This window comes from Chaetodon auriga, chromosome 4 (genome assembly GCF_051107435.1).
Source record: "Chaetodon auriga isolate fChaAug3 chromosome 4, fChaAug3.hap1, whole genome shotgun sequence".
NCBI lineage: Eukaryota > Metazoa > Chordata > Actinopteri > Chaetodontiformes > Chaetodontidae > Chaetodon > Chaetodon auriga.
This window is the reverse complement of record NC_135077.1, coordinates 23,124,448-23,142,304: the sequence shown is the minus strand read 5'-3', so window position 1 is coordinate 23,142,304 and position 17,857 is coordinate 23,124,448. Positions and strand designations below refer to the sequence as shown.

General features: G+C 42.1%; 1 protein-coding gene across 5 annotated transcripts in view; it reads left to right on the top strand.

Moving 5' to 3' along the window:
* Positions 1-17,857, top strand: part of LOC143319122 (SEC14-like protein 1) — a 31,970-nt gene that overhangs the window by 7,195 nt on the left and 6,918 nt on the right. For all 5 annotated transcript variants that reach the window (XM_076727750.1, XM_076727751.1, XM_076727752.1 and 2 more), the window contains 10 exons: positions 10,933-11,082; positions 11,210-11,341; positions 12,884-13,012; positions 13,525-13,798; positions 14,117-14,226; positions 15,052-15,241; positions 15,733-15,821; positions 16,124-16,194; positions 17,279-17,450; positions 17,686-17,820. In XM_076727750.1, the coding sequence (XP_076583865.1) occupies positions 10,933-11,082; positions 11,210-11,341; positions 12,884-13,012; positions 13,525-13,798; positions 14,117-14,226; positions 15,052-15,241; positions 15,733-15,821; positions 16,124-16,194; positions 17,279-17,450; positions 17,686-17,820 (1,452 nt within the window). The remainder of the gene's footprint in view (positions 1-10,932; positions 11,083-11,209; positions 11,342-12,883; positions 13,013-13,524; positions 13,799-14,116; positions 14,227-15,051; positions 15,242-15,732; positions 15,822-16,123; positions 16,195-17,278; positions 17,451-17,685; positions 17,821-17,857) is intronic.

Below are 17,857 nucleotides of genomic sequence, written 5' to 3'. Positions count from 1 at the left end.
AGTGACCCAGACTGTGTTAGCTGCTTATTGGGCTAAGCTCTGCCTACAAACACAGTAGCCTCTGGGCAGCAACCTTCAGTGTCTGGATTTCAGTGTGTCCCTTTTTGTGGGGCCCGCTCACTGTTCCACTCAGGTGAAAGCAAAGGATGAAAGGGTGCACTGCACTGGAACCTGTTCTTTGCTCAATAACATGTTGTTACCGGAGGATCATTAATAAGACCCTCAGTGTATTGCTGAAAACGATTGTTTTCCTTTAATCCAGGGTTGCACGAACTGCTCTGTGTCACAGTTCAGTTATTGTATATGTATGAGGTGTTTATCAGGTGAAAGAACCAGGACCCGTAGTGAAATGCAGAGCTTTTTAACAAAAAATCTTGACTCTCAGCTCAATTTAGTGAGTTGATAGGGGACCTTATCTTTGACGCGTTTTTATTGTGTCTTATGCTGCTGCTCTGGCCTACATTTTAGTTTCGTTTCTGTTCCTCTATAGTCTCTCCTAAAATTGGTTAATGTAACATCTTCTGTCAACACGGCATGTGAGAGTAGTTTTCACACTGGATTATGGTTGCCTGTGGGAAACGTTTAAAAGTCAATCTGACTTTACATCATGCAAATAATGACATTTTATTCAAGGAAGTACATGCGTCCATTAGACGTGCATCTGTGTCTATTTTGCCTCTTAGTTGGTTAGATGGTGGCACCAAAACCCAGCTGCTTTAGATGAAAGACCTCATATTTTTCATACTGCAGAGAGTAAACAGTAGGTTTTCTACAAAAGGATACGTTTTGGTGCTGCTGCACTTGGGAATTCACACCCTGTACAGTCTACTTATTTTGTCTTCTTTTGCACCGTGAACTGTGAGCTCTTTGTGCCTCCTATAACCGTCTACACGTGGATCGTGCCTAGCATGTTTTTCTAAGAGTCAGATTGGCAACCCATTGCTTTGTGCCCCTTTACTGCCAAGCCAGTGTTTCTAAACTTGGCTCATCCTGCTGTCCCCCCCCTCTCTTTATCTAGCTAAGCACAGAGCAGCACTGCCACAGTGACATCCTGTCTCACCATGTCCTGACCCACTTATGGCCAGGTCTGGTTAAGGCTTTTGCAGCCCAATTCTCTGGCACAGAAGCATCCCGGGTGTTATCTATTGTTTTAATCCCTCTGTGAGCTACTTGCTTGTCCAGCACTCATATTCACCTACTGGCCTCACATCTAGAGGCGTATACCTTTTATACCAGCCAAGATTCACCTTCATGCCAGCCTTGCCTGAATAGAGAAGTCAATCATTTCACACTATCTTTTTTGGCATGTGGTAAACTGAAAAAGAGTACAGAGAAGTAGACTGAAACCTGATTACACTTCATTCATGGTAGTTATTCAGACAGCTCCTCGAGGAATATTTAATATCAAGAAGGAAATTTAGTAATGCTGTTCCAGTGAAATATTTGCCGAATTAGCTGTTTATGTATGCTTTTCTCAGCATTGCACCTGTCTGTTCTGATTCAGAGAATTTCCAACCACTCTTCTGAATGGATCTGTCAGAGCTTTGCCTGCAGTGTGTAATTCACTTACTCGGCTAGATGCCGTGTGCCAAAAACAGGGAAGAGTTATGACCTGCCTGGGGGAGAGAAGCTTATCGTCTGGCATGCTGCTTCAAACAGCATTAATAAAGGAGTGTACCACCCCCACCACGTGACTCTGTGAGCCTATGAGAAAATTCTGGAGCTGGTTTCATTCACGATCACCGGGGCACTCATTCACCCTCTTTTCTGCTGCAAGGTTGAGATGCTTCCCCAGCAGCTCCCCTCCCCCATGCTGCTTCACTCTGCTAGACACAGATGAATGTCTGTGCACATTCTTTTACACAATGACCCTTTATCATATTTTATACTGCAATTATGCTACAGTGTGGCAATGGATAGTGACTCAGATCAGTGCAGCAGTGATGTGACATTAATAGGAATGTGTACGATATACTGCGTCAGTCTTTGCATGTATGTGTATGCCTGCTGCCATGTTTTTCTGATAACATGTAGTTTTGTTAAATGCTGGTTAAAGCTTTTTCTTCTTGCTTTCAACTTATGGTTAAAATATTTATCCAGAAAGAGTGTTGTCAAACAAATAGGGACAGAAAGGTAACACTACCTTGTGTGAGACAGTGCTACTCTGCAGTCATATGACATGTATATGACAATGTAGGTGACATACAGCTTTATTAACCTCCCCTATTATGTATGCTTCTTTTCCTTCCAGATTTGTAGGCACCCCCACATACACCCCATACTCACACTTAGAGCAGTCCATTAATCTATAAAGAGCAGTGATCAGAAATCACCACTTACCCTGGACACAGTTCATCATCTTGAAAGTTTAAAGATAATGTGTAGACATGAGAATCTATGTAATGATTTATTTCATCCTTATGTTTTCGTCCACACTAAATATTTGTGACTGCAGGGGACATTCTGCACCATCTACAAAAACATGTAATAGATACTGTAATGTTTCACTTCAAATGGGTGGAAATCAACTTTAAATAGGCTGGCCAAGTGGTTGACACATTGCACAAAATGCCCAGCCACATGTTTCTCAAACCATTGTTTCACAGCTGTTTTTGGGGGGCATATTTCATATCCATAGTTTTAAATCTGTTTTATGTCATGACTTGGATGTTTGTGTTGCTTATTTTCCTTTTGAAACTAGAATTCAGTAAGACCCTACCGTGACAGATGGTATTTTTTGTAAGTTGATCTTTCTGTTTGTGTTTGTTCTGTAAATGTGAAAATTGTACAAATAAAACTTTAATTGATTTGAGAAGGGACTGGAATCCATACTGGATTCAGATACAATCAAATGTGAAAGGTGTCCTTAGACATCACTCCATTTCATCATTTGGGAGCATCATTGTCTGTTCCTGTTCCTGTATGTCTTTTAATGAGCTGACAGAGTAACAGCTTACTTTGACAAGGTTGTATCTCAGTAAGCCTTACACCAGAAAAAATGCATATGGTTTTGATAGCTGCCAGATCACCCTCCTGCTGCTTTCTACTCCCTGGTGCGCACATATATCCAGCCATGCATGCATAACCAAGTACTATAGTTTAGCATATTGCATGGCACACCAAATATTTAGGATCATACATTTATATAAAGTCTGTGTACTTGGCAGATGGTCCCCCTCCTCTCTCCAAGTTGGTAGTTCCAGGCAGTTCTGCCATTACAATGCACATTGTAGCAGTGAGATCACTGGAAGGAGAGAAGTGGGTGGTATGGCATGTACAGACCAAAGCCTCTATTGTTGCATCTGTTCAATCAGGAGCTTGTTCTCTCTCCTACCCTACATCCAGTCTACACCTACGCTCAGATGCTGTGGGACCTGATGGGTGGACAAACATTTCATCTTGGCCGCCTTTAGGTAGTGCTGTGATTACCCCTGATTTGCTGTGATGAACCTTTTACATCACGAGCTGCATTTTCATTTCTTTCTCTTAAAATGTGACAGCAGATGAAAACATTTAAAGTCTATTAAAGTATAGCAATTACCATGTTGAGCACTTTGCAAATAGATTAGTAATAGTACTGTATCAACACTGGAGGCTGGGTCCGCAGCATCCCTGTCGTGTTGCGGTGCGGTGTGCATAACTGGTTGGTCCAGCTATGGAGAACAGGGACGTGGAGGCTCTTTATAGGATCTTACTCTAAGAGTGGTTTCACCTACTTAAGTTCACGTGCATGGCTCCCCATTCATATGCGCCCTCTGTACATATTGATTCAAAAAGTGACGTGAGTCATAGTGAAACCAGTTTTGTTGAAAAGGCTAATGGGCCAAACTAAGGTCGTACTGCCATTGATTGGGCTTCCAATACTGTGGAAGGGATGATAAACACAGCTGTGAATGTTTATGGTAAATTGATGGTCAGTTAATCACTGTGTTAATATTGACTGATCAAAAATGAACTAAGTGACAATGAACCTGGCAGCTATTTTTTCTCTTAAGTAAAGTAAAATAAAGCCTGTAAATTGCACATCATTATGTTTTACTCTTTACATGAATTTTGGTTGGTCATACTTGTTAAATAATGACAGGTTGAGTGGGAGCAGTAATTAAGTGAAAGCATTTACTTTCATGTATGATTCAAATATTTTTTCAAATTATTTGTGTACACTATTTAAATACCAAATTTCCTTGGGCTGTGCAGCGGAAATGGCCCGAGCAAGTTTTTTAAATAAAGCTTTAAAAGCATTGAAATTTGCATCCCTACACAGCATATGTTAACGAGTAACAAGGACTCCTGATTCTTAAAGGCACAAGTCCCATACACCGTAATGTCTCAAAGCTCTGCCATTCAGAAACAAGATATAACTGAGTTTGGTTATAAGTGTCTCTGAACCCAAAAAACCACTAAATCACAGCCATTTCAAAGGTTTTGGTGTTAGTATTGGATCACCCCGGTGTTTCTGAAGATCCACAGAGCATGGTGGAAAGAATTCTCCCCTCTTGGTTACAAGCATGAATCATTTTCTTTCTTTCTGATTAACACTAGTACCCTGATAAACCAGTATAGCCTGTCTGAATTGTAACCTGTTAGTTCTCATGTATGAAAATATAATTAAGACAGGTTTTGTTTTGTGTATCTTAACACCAGTGTCTTTTTTTTTTTTTGAGTCAGTCAGAAGAAACTCACAATTTTTCTAGCTGCCTGCTCAGTAGCTTTCCTCCTGCTCTCCCCCCATCCTTGTCGATGACCTAGTTTGGGGTTTATAGCTTCACTCTCTGAAATGAAAACCAGAGGGAATTTTCCTCTCCATATGCTGTTCTCTATACCTCTTTCTCTATTAGCTATTCACCTAGAAATTATGTAAACAAATCCTAGCAAAGTCTTGTGTGTCAGGACCATTATTTTCAGAAACGGGTCGTGTGTCTGCAACAACCTGTTTCAGGAATGAACGTGACGTTATCTTTCATTTTGCAGCACTGGCATCCTGCCGGTGCTGGTGATAGGGTGGGGCCTAATGGCCCCTCAAATGTTCTTTCCTTGTTGTCCACTAGGCAGCATCCTAACATCCTCTTTGCAAGCAACATTGGACATGACCCAATAAGTCCAATTAATAATTGGCAGGCACATGGTGGACAATGTCCAACAAAAATGTGTCTGATCTCAATCCCTGTGATAATGTTCCCAACAGGTCAGAGCCCAGGATTGCCTGAGGTGGTGGGTGGTAACTCGTAATGATTTTTGCCACCAAACATTGGATAAATGACGTCACACCCCCTGCCTGCAGCAGTCACTCCAAGCCTGGTTTGTTTGTATCTGACGTCAAGACTGGCGTGTATTTGTTATGCAATATGTATTTGGTCTTTTCAGAGAAAAAATCAGAGGGCAGCGTCAGAGAGGGCTTGAAGTGAGGCAGCATTCCTGTTAATGAACCCTGTTTTTGGTTGTCTGTTGGCTCAGGCCCGTCTTACATGGAGCACATGATCAAATTCACCCCAGCCCATCCACTGTGCTCAGCTACTGCCAGTCGCCTTCACTATGAGGGGGGCCCAGCTACCGCTCAACAAAACCATGACTGTTTGTGGTCCTGGCTTGTTGCAGACTGAAAACTCACCTGTTCAAACTGCACCTTGACCCCATAAATAAATCTAAATGAAAAGGAAAGAAAGAAAAGCAAGCCCACTGTATTCTCTCTCTATGTCTTATTTTCATATTGTTCTAAATGTAGCACTTAAAGCATTTTATTGTGTTTGATGAAGTTTGATGGACTTGCTTGATTTACAGTTGTTGGGTTGTATCCTCATGGTTGAATGCACATGTTGTAATTCGCTTTGGATAAAAGCATCATCTAAATGAATGAATGTAGTGGATGTTGTTTGACAGTAGGCCTCATTTAGCTGTGTGACTGCGTCTGTGAGTTACTGAAAGATACTTAAATGTTACAAGGGAAATTAGAGTGTCTTAGGAAGTACTTGCTGACACGCTGGTATCCCTTCTGTGTACACTGCTGTTTTGTAACTCGGACCAAATGTGTAAGTCATGCTGACTCATTTGTTTGTCTTGACACCACCAAAAGGCATAGTTTGTTCTGCACTCAAACATTAGAATAAGTCGAGCTATGAATAGAATATGTCAAGCATTTCTTTTACACTTAGTCACTCCTCTTGTGAATCATTTGAATAGGAACTACAGCCCGATCGACCGGTGCGCCTCAGCTTTCCTGTGCGTTGTTTAGCGGTATGTTTTGACATCTACTCAAAGCTGTCCTCATCAAGTATCTTAATCTTAAGTGCCCGCGACCAAAATGTTCCCATTTTCCCAGCCGCCCGAAAAGCCAGCTGATAAAAATAGCAGAGGCTTACCTCTGGGTGGTTGCTATCTCTATTACACAACCATTTTCATAAGCTCCGGAGATGTCACACTGCTCCCGAGGAAGTGTTCTGTGGTAGTGTTGGTCCCAGGACACCTAGGGGACAAGGATTTTCATCTTACCCATAGCAGACTGACCCTCATCTCACTTGCAGGATTCACTAGATAAGAAAATGGCATTTTCCAAAAAGTAACACACCTGGGAAGTTTTTTTTTTTTCTTTTTTAAACCGTCTGCATTGTGACAGCAACAGGAGAATGGTCTTGTCTAACAAACCGAGAAGCCGTGTGTTTGTGGCATTTTGTTTTTTGTAAAACTTTAAATACCGTAACATTTACCATCAGATCAGTTCCTGTCCTCTGGAACTTGCTCTCTTTAGTTCTTGTGAACGGCTGTTAATTAATAGAAACATTGCATCAGAGCTGTTGCTGTGTTACAAAAGCTTTGCCTTTGGGTGAGGGTGTTTCTTACTTCATCCAATGCTGTAACTGTTTTGTGGTACTATATTGCAGTACATTGGTGGACTAACTCCACCTCCCTTCTTGTACCACAGTCATGCTATCTGTCATGCACATACAGAAAATGCAGAGTAAATTAAATTCTACTCTTTCACTTCTTCTTTGCCGTAAATGTCAGTTCCTTTATCGTGTAGGCCGGTATTTACTCTTACTGTGTTGTATTCTTGCTATCAATTACCAACAAGTGTTATTGCACATTCACTGCAGATGAGCCCTTAAAAGCAAAAGACATGCCTAGTGCAAAGTCAGACCTGCTCATGTTTGTTGTTGTTTGGTGTGAATGTTATGAAAATAGTTCATTGGAATTGTTTTTCTCAAATCATGTCAACATTAGGGTTGGGCAATTGAAGGAAACCCACTGTGTGAAAATAAGTATTTGTTTACTGTTTATCCTGTGGTATCTTTCCCCTTTAATGCCTCTGTGTGTACAAGATCACTGTAGGCCTTGTTGCAGAACAAGAAGCACAACTGTTGTACGACAAGATTTGAGTTTGCAATGATTTTTTCATCGATGTGATGAAATACCAGGGCTGCAGCTAATCATTGTTGTCACATTTTCTTGATCTAATTGGTTGATCTATTAAACATTATAGAATAAGAATGTGACAAACCCAAAGATATTCACTATTACAGTGATATTAAACAGAATAAAGCACCAAATTCACACATTTGAGAAGGTAAAACTAGAGAATGGAGAATTTCTTCTAGAAAAATGTCTGAAACAACTACTAATCAATTAATGCAATAAAACCTTCAGCTGTACTTGAATTGTCAAAGTTGCGATTACTTCATAGGTGTTCCACTCAAACTTAAAAAAGGTATATCCAAGCAGAGCTCATTTTCCTGTATTTGCTTGGCTTGTGCTTGCAGCTATATTTAAGTTGTTTTTTTTATGTCACAGGTTCAAGCCAGATAATGGCTGGGCTGCCTGCCAGCCCTCTTGTTTTCTTGCCCGTCAGTACATTCTGCACAAATACATGCACCACGCAACCTTTTGTAGTCTTGATATGTATCATGTGTCCCCTCGGAACTCCTGGCTTTCCTGAATCTCCCTTCCTGAGCAAAAATGGTCTTGTTTTCCGTACCCATGTCCTTGTCCACACTGCCTGTTGTCCAAAGGCAAAGCGTTTGCTGTGTATGCAGGAAGGGATTGAGTAACCATGTATTGTTTTTTTTATTATATTTTCTCTCATGGCCTACATGGAAAGCAAATAAAATCTCCAGCCAAATTCCAGGAACCATTACTCATGGCTTGGCCAGCTGAGGTGTGTCCGGGCATATCCTGTCACCATAGAGACTGTAGGACGACGTTCTTGCAGTCTATGTTAGACATGCACCGTTGTTTTAGCTGGCCCGGAAACTTGGATAGGTTTTGTTTTGTTATATATATTTTTTTTTTTACTGTTTCCCTGTGCTAAAGCATTCCAGGAAAGAGGACAAATGAATATTTATTTTGGTGGAGTTTGGTTACCGTGTCTGGAAGGGTTGATGTGTCATCAGTGCCTGCTCCTTATTCTTAAGACTGACCACAGGCCAGATGAATGTCATTAAACTGTTGCTTTGGCTGCTTACTGAGCAGTTGCATGGAAAGATGAAGTGAAAAGATCATCGCAGGTGTCAGGTATACCGAGTGCTGTTGTTTAGCTATAGCTTTTTTGTTAATCACACACCTGGCAAAGTTATGTAATGTTAAGTCCATTATCTTTTGTTGAATTCAATAGGTTCATGAGCAGGTTTTAAGGCTGCACTTCACTGTCATTAGTAGTAGCATATCACAAAAGTAAGTTAGATGATCAGATGTAACCAGATTTGGCCTCTGTGTATGTAGCCTAGCAGCATGCCCTTACATTCCGTTTTTGAGGAATAAGTTGGCATCATGACCCTCCTGTTTCCTGTTTTTAACACTTTAACAGTAGTGACTATTTTCAGTTCACAAGGGGCAGATAAAAGTTGTGCTGAAGTTGTGCACATAAAAGTTTAGGTTGTTTTTTTCATAAGGCAGAACAAAGCTCTGATAGAGGCTTTTTTCCCCTCTCAGCGGTTTACTGTCTAATGCAAAGTAAATCCTATTTTGTACAGTATGTAAGCCCAGTTTGAGTGAGGTAGTGGTGTTTTCCATGGCACATGTCATTTGTGGGTGAGTTTGTTGTTGATGTCCGGTTACCTTTAATGGGTGAAACTGATGTTTACAGTCAGTGCTGTTGTGCTGACGGCAGTACAAAGCCTGCGCCCAGTGTTCCAGAGCATCAGGGCAGAAAAACAGAGCTCAGCATTCACTCAGGCAGTGGACAGTGGGCAGCTGAGTGGCTCAGTAGCCCTGACAGTGGTATGCCAGGAGCTGCTGAACCCTACTGACTGCCTACTCAGACACAAACCAACGACTGCTGATCAACATACTGAACAGTAAACCTTCTGTCATGTTTGCTTCTTTATCTAGATGACACATGTACTGTATATTGACAGTTATATTCAAATAGACCAGTTGTTATGTGGCTCTGGTTCAAATATTATGCTTTCTGTTCTGTTTTGATCATTTTAAAGCTCCATTTGATGTCCTAATGATTTTTGTCATAGAGGCTTTTCCTGGAGCTCAAAAACAAATGGGTCGCCCTATGCTCCATAGAACACTGCTCCTTTATCAGTGAGACTCAGCTGACACCAACTCAGCCGACCCCAAAAGTCTTGTGAGCAGCACTCGCTCTTTCAGTTGATCTCACACAGTCTCTTCGCCCTCGTCTTTTCAGTCACTGTAATTTTCAGGACTTTCCAGTCCCCATGATGAACTGGTAGATTTGCAAGTGATTGCACTGCCACATTCTCCACATCTAGGTAGTTTCCCTTGTCTTTCTTAATGTCATTGCTTCCCAGGTCTTTTTTAATCTCTGTCATTCACCCATTTGCTCATTCACTCATAGATTAATACATTCATTCACACAAGCTGTTCAAAATGAAGAAATATCCTGTTGGGTTATGCAGCAAGGTTACATGACACAAGCCTCAGAGCAGCTCAGTGTTTTGACTAACTTTGGCTTGTGTCTCCAGAACACCTTATCATGGACATCACTCACTTTACTGTTTACAGTCCTGTCTGGTGTTTTAGACTTAGTTTTGCAACCACGCTGATCAGATATAAGAGGGGAGAATGGTGGCGATACAGAGCAGGAAGAAATGCGTGCTGCTGCTGCACATTTTGTCAGCCAAGGCCCAGTTGCATAACAGCTGGCCTGGCTGATCTGATCTGCACAAGAGCTGAGTTTGCTCATGTTTTGCATTTATGGGAACACACAATTTGGAGACGTGGTGTTGCCCCTGGGCCCAGCAGCTTTATTGTGTATCAAGCCCTTTTTTGTGAAGGAATTAAAAAGTGCTTTAGTTGAGTCTTGGCAATTTTTACTGTGGCTTAGCTAAGGAGTTTATGTGTGCAAAGTTGAAGGAGCTTTTGTTTGGCCTCTCATTTGTTTGCTGCATAGTTATTCTCTGCCCACCTATTCAGATTCTTCAGTCCCTTTTAGCTCAATACTTGCATTCTTAGAGAATACGTGAACTTTTTCCAATGAATTTTACATAAGCTGGCATTACAACACCATTGTTGCAGTGTGGTATTTGTGAGCTGAATTTATCCTGAGCCTTTAAATCAGATTTATTGAAATAAACATCACCATAACCTTTCTAATAATAAAATCTTCTCCTAATTCTAATAATAAAATCTTTTCTCAATCTTTTCGCAATACCATATTTAGGAAGCAGTTAAAAAAAACTGTACTCCCTGCAAAAACTGTTTGAAATTTGAATTTGAACTTGTGTCATTTGGGACATGATGATGTTTGTCACCAGCCAGTTCGTCCAGTTTTCAGCCAAGCACTGCTGGACAACAGTTTGTTGTTGTCTGCCCTCTGCATGGCATGGAGAAAGGTGACACCAGAGTTATTGACACCTCTGTTCTTTTCTTTCTACTTTATTCGCCAGAATGAAATTTCAAACCTAAAAGATATCTTCCCAGGTTGAAAACCACCATGTTACCTGACAATTTTGGTTCCCCTTCCTCTTTCAGGCCTATGAGCGCCGGTTCCCCACCTGTCACCTTATCCCCATGTTTGTGGCAAGTGATGTGGTGGATGAGGAGACCAGCGAGGACGGTTCCACCCAAAGGATTGAGCGCCGCTGTGCTCTGGATGTTGACGCCCCGCGCTTGCTCAAAAGGGTATGAAGCATTTGAGTGTGTTAAGTTTTAGCTCTGCATGCAGTAGTTGATTAAGCTGCAACCTTAAGTTTAATTTTGGTGTAAATGTTCAGTTTCTTGTAACATGAGTTTTGTGTGTGGTTTGCAGATTGCCGGCGTGGACTATGTCTACTTCATCCAGAAAAACACGCTGAACCGAAAGGAGAGGACACTTCACATCGAGTCCCATAATGAGACCTTTTCCAACAGGGTCATTATCCATGAGACCTGCTGCTATTCGGTCAGTAGCATTCACCCACCTGTGCCATTTAGTGCAGGCTGTTGTTCAGAAGCAGTTTATAATATGAACTTGTAGTACAGATGGCCCCATAGGGAAAATCAAACCCTGACCCTGGCAGTTTTCATGACATGCACAACACATTCAGTTATTCAGAACCAGACATCTCACAGACAAATGGACAAACAGACGCATGTTCTGTCAAGCTGTTCTTCAGTTGCTGAATAGCAAGCTGCCTCCAGCATCCCTGCAGAGAAAACCATGTTTGGACTAGCACTGAGCATGTTGCTAGCTAACTCAACCTATCTCTCACTCTCTGAATTATTCAGTTCCATCACATTCTGGCCGAACACACTCAAGTACTGATCTGACACCAGCATGTCTTCCCTTTGCGTCTGACCCCACTGTGCGCTGCAAGCTTAATTCTGACTTCAGATCTGCATATCATGAATGGAAGCGCTCTGAGTTAATGAGGTCAAGCACATTGTATTAGCCTCCAACCAACTAGAGTGCTAATTTTAGGTCCAAGGCCGCGCAGAGGTTCTTATTGTGTGCCTTAGCACACTATGCTAACAGTAACCAGGACGGACAGCTCAATTATACAGAGCCAATGGACCTGGCTAAAGCTGAAATAGTTTGGTAGTATAGGGTAATGAGGCTACCTGCACAGTGCCTTCAGAAAGCATGAAGCTCTTGACTTCCTTCTGAATCTTATAAAGTTGTAGTCTAAATCAAAATGGATTTAAATAATTGGTTAAAATATTACGGATGCCCATTCATATTTTTTGGGCCTGATCCCGTGCAGAGTCATTTAATATTGGGTATCTGTGGATGCTGAGGTCCATCAGATACTTATTTTCACCTAAATGTTGGTAAAATACCTACGACATATTGAAATAAGGTGTAGCCTACTAAATCTGACACACCTTATGGTAAGTGCAAGCTAAAGTGACAAGCTGCTACCTGAATGTTTTGTACACTGCTCTTTGATAGTAAGAGAGCAGGGTTAACAGGTTTGTCCTAATTGGAGTTCAGACAATCTGTGTATTTTGCTCACCTTGTTGTCAGAAAAGAGACAGTCCCTGGTGCAACCAAATCATTTTTCATATTCACACACTACCATATTCACACACTACATATAGTGAAATACTCCTAATGTAGAACCTGGCTGTCATTAAGGAGAGCAGTGCTACAACATTAGGAGACTGAGGTGGACAACAACAGAGTTGAATAAAGGAAGGAATGGATTTTTTCTCGCCTCTCACAACCTGTTTACCACACAGCAGAAACATGTGTGTCCTTGTATGTCTGTGTGTTGTCCTTTTTAGCTCCAAACTGTTCATGTGTAAAGGGCTAGCTAATTTTATATGGACAGACTGACACACACACACACACCCACACACAGTGCACAGTGGGAAGATTGTTCTCTGCGTGCGTCACCATCAAGTGAAGCTGGGTGTGTGGTTACCATAGAAACCTGGTCATCTTGTTTCTGCATGTGTATGCAGTATAATATACAGTGTGTGTTTGTGTATGTTGGTACAGGTTCACCCAGAGAATGAGGACTGGACATGTTTTGAGCAGACCGCCAGCCTGGACATCAAGTCCTTCTTTGGCTTTGAGAGCACCGTGGAAAAGATTGCTATGAAGCAGTATGCCAGCAGTATCAAAAAGGTGTGTGTGCGTGCACAGATGCACAAAAACATAAGTTTGCGACTGATGAATAGTTGCATAATGGGTGCTATATGGATTATGCAGAGCTGACAGTCTATTCTATGAAGTTTGCTGTTACGAGATTGCTGGAGCATGAGTCAGTCAGTCTGTCTCATGCTGTAATTGCATAAATAAGCTTGTATAATCTCTTTGAGTGGACATGGGTCTTCTCCTGTGGATCCAGTGAGTCATCTGCTTTCATTTGAGATGGATGTGGGCAATATTGAATGCATCCCTTTTATTGTCTCCCTCTGCTTCCATTACCCAACACTTGAGTTGGAAATACTAAATGAATATGCCGAGCCTTAGCCTTTCTTGGCGTGAATGAAGTACATACTTTATGAAGATATAGTATCGTCAGTATTGTTGGTCTGTATTCCATATCCTTGTCTTAAATCTCATTTCCTTGAATTTACACTCTCTTCTGCCATTTTGCCATAATGCTGACTCTTCATCACTTGTGTTCCTCACAGGGAAAAGAAATCATAGAGTTCTACCTGAAAGAGCTAGAAGATGAAGGGATCACTCGTGTGCCGCGCTGGACTCCCTCCTCTCTTCCCCTGCCTCTCCCCAGGCCAACCAGCCTCTCCACCAGCCCACCAGTCCTTCCCAAGCTCGCAGTCACACCCAACGTTTCTATCCCACAGCCCAGTGACGCTAAGGACAGCACCTCTCAGGACACCAAGCAGGACAGCAGCGCACTTCAGGCAGACAGCCTAACAGAGATCCTGGCTGGTACACCTGAAGGTGTGTTCCCACAGATGATTGAAAAATGAAAGCCAGAACATTTAGAATGTGTGAAAATCGTTGTGCCAGCACTTCAGTAACACCGTGATCATTACAGCAGAATACAGGCTAGAAAAATGCTGCAGTTTACAGCAGAAATGGAATGAATGCACATTTGAAAGCAGAATGAGACAATAATTCAATGGAAGGTGATTACGCTGATATCGAAGTAACAACATACAGTATTATGGGATATTGGTTTCATTTAAAGTGTATACCACACAGTCATTCAAAGTTGAGTATTATGTTAATTGCAGGAGTTCTGTTTTTGTGTTGCAGATAAGTTGGATGCCGACTATATCAAACGTTATCTAGGCGACCTGACCCCCCTGCAGGAGAGCTGTCTAATCAGACTTCGTAAATGGCTGCAAGAGACACACAAGGGAAAGGTAATGTTGTGTTTTGTAGCTTTTTTGAATAATAGAGCAAAATAGAATTGCAATTTGTAGGTATGTTGATTCCAAACTGCTTTCACACGGACAAAAAACTACCACCCACTGACATCTGGCTTTTGTCTTCAGTGAGAAAGGGAACAATTGGCATTCTTTTCTCGGTCAAATGACTCTGCAGCACTCACCGGTATTTATCGGCTCCAGCTACAATTGGCAGTAATGGAAACATGGCACGCTAATTTTGGCCCTTTTCCGGATTGATGCTATGAATCGTCAGCGCAAAACTACCAAGAAACTCGAAACCTTCAACATTGTTCTCTTAGCTTTGAAAGAGAGACAGTAACCGCTGTAACATTGTCACCGGCCTCACTGCTGCTTTCTACTGTTCTGCTTTCTGGTACATTTGTGACGTTCAACATGACACACCAGAAAAATACAAGAAAACAAAACAGAAAGACACACTTGTCTACTGGCAACGGGAAATGAGTCAATTATCGATTTTAAGATGGGTTTCCCTTGTTTAAAAAAAACCTGCATGTATGTGCTAATTTTGGTATAAAAATGGTGTAATTGTCCACCTTCAAATTTATCCATTATCAGAGATGTGCAGAGGTCAGGTTGTAGTAGATTTTAGTCTGACAGCTACCAGCTACTTTTCACTTCCCAAGAAGGCTAATTGACCTGCTGCTTGCTGCGATGTCAGTGGTCTATTAACTTAGCCAATTTACAGTGACGTACTTTGACATACTGTTTATTTGTCATATTTTCATATATTTTTTTCACAAATCCAGTACAGCTAAACAAACTCCCCTCACTATCCAGATCCCTAAGGATGAGCACATACTGCGTTTCTTGCGCGCAAGGGACTTCAACATGGACAAGGCACGGGAGATCCTGTGCCAGTCGCTGACCTGGAGGAAGCAGCACCAGGTGGACTACCTGCTGGAGACCTGGAGCTCACCACAGGTCCTCCAGGACTACTACACAGGGGGCTGGCACCACCATGACAGAGGTAGGCCTTGACAGAAAGAAATGATGTGTGTATTCCATTTCAGGAAAACAACAAAAAATACTCCCATCTACAGTCATACTCACAGACAGTTTAGCATTTAAACCATCTAAACTCACGTGTGACTTATGCAAACGCACATAGACTCATGATTTATGTAGGCCATGTCAGAGCTGGCTTTATTTACACTGTTAACTAGAGGAAGATCTCACTTGTCCAGTTTCTTACAGACTTAAGTTACACACACACACACACACACACACACACACACACACACACACACACACACATCACATGAACTTGAGTCATTCTTAGCAGCCCCCAGCCTCCAGCCCTGCAAGTGAATTAAGCATTTCTTAGTGTACACAGTCACTTATGGTATTACACAACAGAAGAACAGACAGGCAAACTATGCAAACCACTCCATGTAACATGAAGCCTTGCAGAATGTAAATAGTTGACAGATCATGTAAATATTTGTTTTATGCCTCTAGATGGTCGTCCTTTGTACATCCTGAGGTTGGGCCAGATGGACACCAAAGGACTGGTCCGTGCTCTCGGGGAGGAGTCTCTGCTCAGACATGTATGTAACACAAGTCACAACACACTCTAAGCTTTAAGCTTGCGTGTATCAGTGTAGGTTGATAGGTTTATAGGTCAGGCAGTTGGTGGCTGGATTACAGGTTAGGGAAGTAATGTATAGTGGCACATCCTGACAAGTGTATTAACACCAGGATGTATACCGTACTGTACATATATAAATAGCCTACTTGTTTATAGTGTTGCTCTCAGTCTAATGTGCTCAGGTTACCAGTGTGAGAGCAAAATGCTTGAAATCATAAGAAGATCACGATAGACCACTGAGTTCATGTTGTGTCATTTTAGGTGCTGTCTATCAATGAGGAGGGTCTGAGACGCTGTGAGGAGAACACCAAGGTTTTTGGTCGACCAATCAGGTAAAGCTTCATAAGTGGGGGAGAAAAAATTATCAACTTGTTAAAAATGCCAATAGTCTCTAGTTCCAGCTTCTCCAATTTGTGGATTTACTGCTTTTCTCTGTAAAATGTCTTTGCAAACTGAGTATCTTTGGTTTTTGGTCTGTTATCGGGACAAAATGAGCAGTTTTATTAACTGAACAAAATTCAGTATTCTAAGAGTTTTTGCCACATGCTGAGACAAGAGGTGCAGTCAAATGTCGGGTGGCATATTTTTGAGGCTGTGCTACAAAGGGTAGAATGCAATAAGGAATAATAATTGGAATAAGGGTAAAAATAAGCAAATGTACTTCACAGAGGGAGGGCAGTCTGCAAGACGAGCCTGAGAATATATAGAGGAAAGATGACAGAGTTCACCATCCTGATGTCTTGACACTTAATCAGCAACACTTAGCCAAAACAATAATCTATTGAATAATTGATAATGAAAATAATCATCATTTGCAGCTCTAGGCCAATACTAATCATCTCAATGAAAGTGGTTGTACATCAAAAAGAAATGTAGAAAAAGATGAAAAATGCTTGAAATAAGCTGCATTCCACTGTTTTTTTTGATGGCATGAGGCAGCATGCAAGCTCGTTGGATTGGATTCAGCAGTTGTAGCCTGAACACAGGTGCTCACACAGAGACACACAGTGTGAGTGAGAGCAGAGGAGACATGGAAAGAATGCACGAGGCTCTTCATTGAGTGCACTGCTTCAGATGGCCATGGAGAGAGTGAGAGTGAGAGGGAGGGAACAGAGATGGTATCTGTCATCTGTCAGCCCTCTCAAGCAGGAAGACGTGGCTGGGATAACAGCCACACAGGAAGGCATGTGAACTATGAGTGGCATTCACGTCACAGTCCTCAGCCAGAACAGATAGAGGGAAAGGGGGACGTGGGGGGGGGGGGAGGCAAGAATTAGCAAGCATTGCCTTCACCACTTAAGCTTCACTTCAGTGTGACTAGTGCTAAGTGGTTGGAAAGAGGCTGTAGCCCATTTACGTGTGTGTTTGTGCCGTGCGTTTATCCACACTAATCCTCGCTCTCTTCCTCTTCTGTAGCTGTTGGACGTGTCTGGTAGATCTGGAGGGACTGAACATGCGTCACCTGTGGCGACCGGGAGTCAAGGCGCTGCTGAGGATCATCGAGGTGGTGGAGGCCAACTACCCAGAGACTCTTGGACGGCTGCTCATCTTGAGAGCCCCCAGAGTTTTCCCAGTCCTCTGGACACTGGTGAGAAGCAGCAGGGGATACTTCTCATAGACCCAGTTTATATAGATTTGAAGGGTGTTTCTAGTTTATGGTCCTCCCTCATTTTTAAACCTGGAGGCAGGTGTCTTGGTGCACAATCACACCAAACACACTCTTATTATTGCTCGAAATTCATATGCTTTTGCCTTGGGATAACGAGGATACAACTAATTTTGGTGTGTCCATAACCCATATCCACATCTGCCTCTGCCCTTAGGTGAGTCCTTTCATTGATGAAAACACCCGCAAGAAGTTTCTCATCTATGCAGGCAATGATTACCAGGGTCCTGGAGGGCTGGTGGACTACATAGACAAGGAGATCATCCCTGACTTCCTGGGGGGAGAGTGTATGGTGAGTGTTTGATGAAGATTTAAACTCTTAGGTCATC